General features: G+C 38.3%; 1 protein-coding gene across 1 annotated transcript in view; it reads left to right on the top strand.

Annotated features, from left to right (window-relative positions):
• LOC140201999 (uncharacterized) overlaps nt 1-3,511 on the top strand; it is a 44,307-nt gene extending 40,796 nt beyond the window's left edge. The window contains exons 3-4 of the mRNA XM_072266867.1: nt 1,244-2,277; nt 3,457-3,511. Of these exons, the coding sequence (XP_072122968.1) occupies nt 1,244-2,277; nt 3,457-3,511 (1,089 nt within the window). The remainder of the gene's footprint in view (nt 1-1,243; nt 2,278-3,456) is intronic.
• Nucleotides 3,512-3,663: the final 152 nt, after the last annotated feature.

The raw sequence follows: 3,663 nt of genomic DNA on the forward strand, positions 1-3,663 counted from the left end.
CCTTCTTGGAGTGACATTTGCAATTTTCCAGTCTTCTGGAACTATTGCAGAATCTACTGATTCTTGAATGATTATTACTCTTCAGCCACGTCCTTCAGAACTCTGGGGTGTACACCATCTGATCCAGGTGACTTATCTATCTTCAGATCCTTCAGTTTCCCAAGAACCTGCTCTCTAGTAATGGTATCTTAACACACTTCATGACCCCTGACACCTGGAATTTCAACCGTACTGCTAGTGTCTTCCAGCGTGAAGAACGATGCAAGGTACTTATTCAGTTCATCGGCCATTTCATTGTCCCTCATTACTCCCTCTCCAGCATCGTTTTCCAACTGTCTGATATCCACTCTCACCTCCTTTTTACAGTTTATGTATCTGAAACCTTTTGGTATCCTTTTTAATATCATTGGCTAGCTTACTTTCCTATTCCATGTTTACCTTCTTAATGACATTTTAGTTGCCTTCTGTTGTTCCTTAAAAGCTTCCCAATTCTCTAACTTCCCACTATTCTTTGTTCTATTTTATGCCCTCTTTTTGACTTTTATGTTGGCTTTGATTCTCTTATTAGCCATATTTGTGTCATTTTTTCTTTAGCATACTTCTTCCTCTGTGTGATGTATATATCCTGTACTTCCAAATTGCTTTGAGAAATTCTAGCCACTGATGTTCTGCCATCATCCCTTCTAGTGTTCTTTTCCAATCAATTCTGGCCAACTTCTCTCTCCTGCCTTTATAATTCCCTTCACTCCACTGTTATACTGATACATCTGACTTTAGCTTCTCTTCTTCAAACTTTAGGGTGAATTCAGCCATATTATGACCACTTGCCCCTAAGGGTTCTTTTACCTTAAGCTCTCTAATCAATTCTGGTTCATTGCACAACACACAATCCAGAATAGCTAATCCCCTAGTGGGCTCAACCACAAGCTGCTCTAAAAATTAGTTATGTAGGCACTGAAGAAATTTGCCCTCTAGAGATCCAGCACCAACCTGATTTTCCCAATCTACCTGCATATTGAATTCCCCTTTGACTATTGTAACATTGTCATAAACAAAACCATAAATTTGATTCAAAATCTGGAACAATACTGGAAGCATAACAACTACAGTAGTAGTAAATTAATGAAACAAAAGATTGACATGAGAATGTGGTTTGTAAGTATAATTGGCTTTGGTACCACTAGATCATTCAAAATTTATTTGAAGTATATTGTAAGAGTAATGTCTCTTGCTTTCCTTTCAGGTGTGCCTCCTGGAAGCAGTTGCATCCTTTGGTACAACAATGCTGGTTGTCATCTGCCTTCCTGAATTTGACATCCTGACAAATGTGTTCATTTCCAACAGTATTTACCTGATCCCATCGGTTCTACAAGTGATCTCTCTGAAATTCATCCACCAACTAAGGATTACAATACCACTGGCTGGGCTTCTGTTTCTAATCTGTGGTTATATTCCCTTTATAACTGGCCAGATTTTGCACCTGAAAGAACATGACAAGATGTACTTGGGTCTGATTGTATTATTCTCAGTTTTAACTTCCCTAACCTGGTGGGAAAACTTTATCTCAAATTGGAAGCATCCAATATTTAGACATCTGAGATATGACTTGGATAAATCCAGGAATGTGATGAGCCTGTGTATCAGTGTAGTGAGAATTGTTGTCACTGCTTGTGTTGTAGGAGCTTTGATACCCATTCGAGAGTTGGAGTGGGCAACTATCAGTGATGTTGCATCTCACGAAATCAGAATAATCCTGGGCCTTTTTGGAGTGCAGGCTGTGGCATCAGTGCTTTGTTCCTGGTTTGGGGGTGTTGCATGTAAGGTCCATGCAGTGAAGCGAAGTTTTGGTCTTCCTTTGATCCTAAATACTCCTTTGATGCTCACCTTTTTCTTGGCAGTTTTCAGAATTCATTACAATGAATTTCTGCAGACAAGCAACAATTTTAATATCTCAGATTTCTGTGCCAATTCCAGAACTGCGGTAAATGAAACAGTTGGTGTAGATATCCTCTTTTCAGAAATCATTCGCGGTATCTGCGAGCAGGGAGATTTAGTAGACATGGTCAGTGTTGGATTAGTGGGAGCTGCTGGGGCACTCTGGTGGGTTGGACTCATTTTTGCAACAATCTATGTGTGGACCCAGAATGTCAACAGAATACAACGGACATCAGAGACTTTTGTTCGGAGAATCTACGAAGCTGCCTTTCTAGAACAATCCATGCTACTGAACAAAAGATTCCACATCAATCCGCGGCACACAGAGGAAAGTGATCCAAGGTACAGGTATCATAGTGTGTTTTAGGTTTAATAGACAATCAATTCTGAGTTTTGATACAGGTTTTGTTGGATTTACATACCATTATTTTATAGCACAGGTTTATTTAAAAAGCGTATCTGGTTAGAAATCTGCCCGGAAATCTGCCCCTGTTTTAAGCATCATATCTGGACATGGTTGTATATGCTCATTGAACCCTGAACTTGATTCCAATGACTGAAGACTTTTAGATTAAATTTCAAAACTGTATTCGTTGCCTATAATTATTTACAGCCACTTCTTTATTTATTATCAGACATTTGACTACTAATAAAACATAAGACTATTTCATATTTATTTCAATATATAGCAGGTTGCAGTGTTAAATGCTGTTTTATACATTATGTCAAAATGGTTTTATTCAAATTCACAGGAAGAAAGAAAAAATGATGATTTATATTTGTGCAACAATGTGGCATGAAACACCAGAGGAAATGATACGGGTAATAGCATCATTGTTCAGGTAAATACAAGATATTTACAAGTTCAATAATAATCCTCAGCAATTATTGGCCTGCGAGTTTTGTTTTTGTTTAGACAAGAATAACTAAATATTACTTGCCTTTCTAATTCCTTCAGTTTTCGTTTTTTTTTCCTTGAGATGCGGTTATCTGTGCCAGGATTTAATTTTCTTCCTCAAGAAGGTATAGAGGTACAAAACAGAAGCCAGAAGGGAGTCAAATCTTCTGTCACTCCTACTCTGACCAGTCAGTCTATGGCTTCTTGCACTGAATCTACAAAAAATGCCAAAAAACATCCAATCTGGATATGGTGGCACACTTTCAGGCTCAATATTGATTTCTCCATTCATACATAGATAAGGTTGTTTCTTTATCTGTAGGAAAACTGGATATTTCTGCTGGATGTCAGTCAGCTGTGTCATTAGCTCAGTTTTTCTTGCTCCATTAGTCCAGCTTGATCTGTTAGGCATTTCCCACAGCATTGCTATTAACAACAAAACACAGACAAGGAAGAACAATTGCACTTTTGATGCTCTTAATAAACTACTTAATACAATCTTACCCTCTCTTTGTCCTATCCATCTCCTTAGCATCTTTTGTTTTCCCATTAAAATTACCTTCCTTTATTTATCTCTCTTTCCTAATTCTTCCATGTGAAATGTTAACTGTTTCTCCCTCCAGATTTCTGAAAGAGGTTGCTCCATTTTCCACTTCCCTGGAAAATTGGAAATCGTGAAGCCTTTCGTGGTGAACTTTCAAGCACCACGAGACTCTGGACTGATTCCAGGGGACTGGAAAATCTCAAATGTCATTCCACTCTTTAAGAAAGGAGGGAGGCAAAAGACAGGAAATTATAGGCCAGTTAGCCTGACTTCAGTTGTTGGTCAG

The sequence above is a fragment of the Mobula birostris genome, chromosome 8 (genome assembly GCF_030028105.1).
Source record: "Mobula birostris isolate sMobBir1 chromosome 8, sMobBir1.hap1, whole genome shotgun sequence".
Lineage (NCBI taxonomy): Eukaryota > Metazoa > Chordata > Chondrichthyes > Myliobatiformes > Myliobatidae > Mobula > Mobula birostris.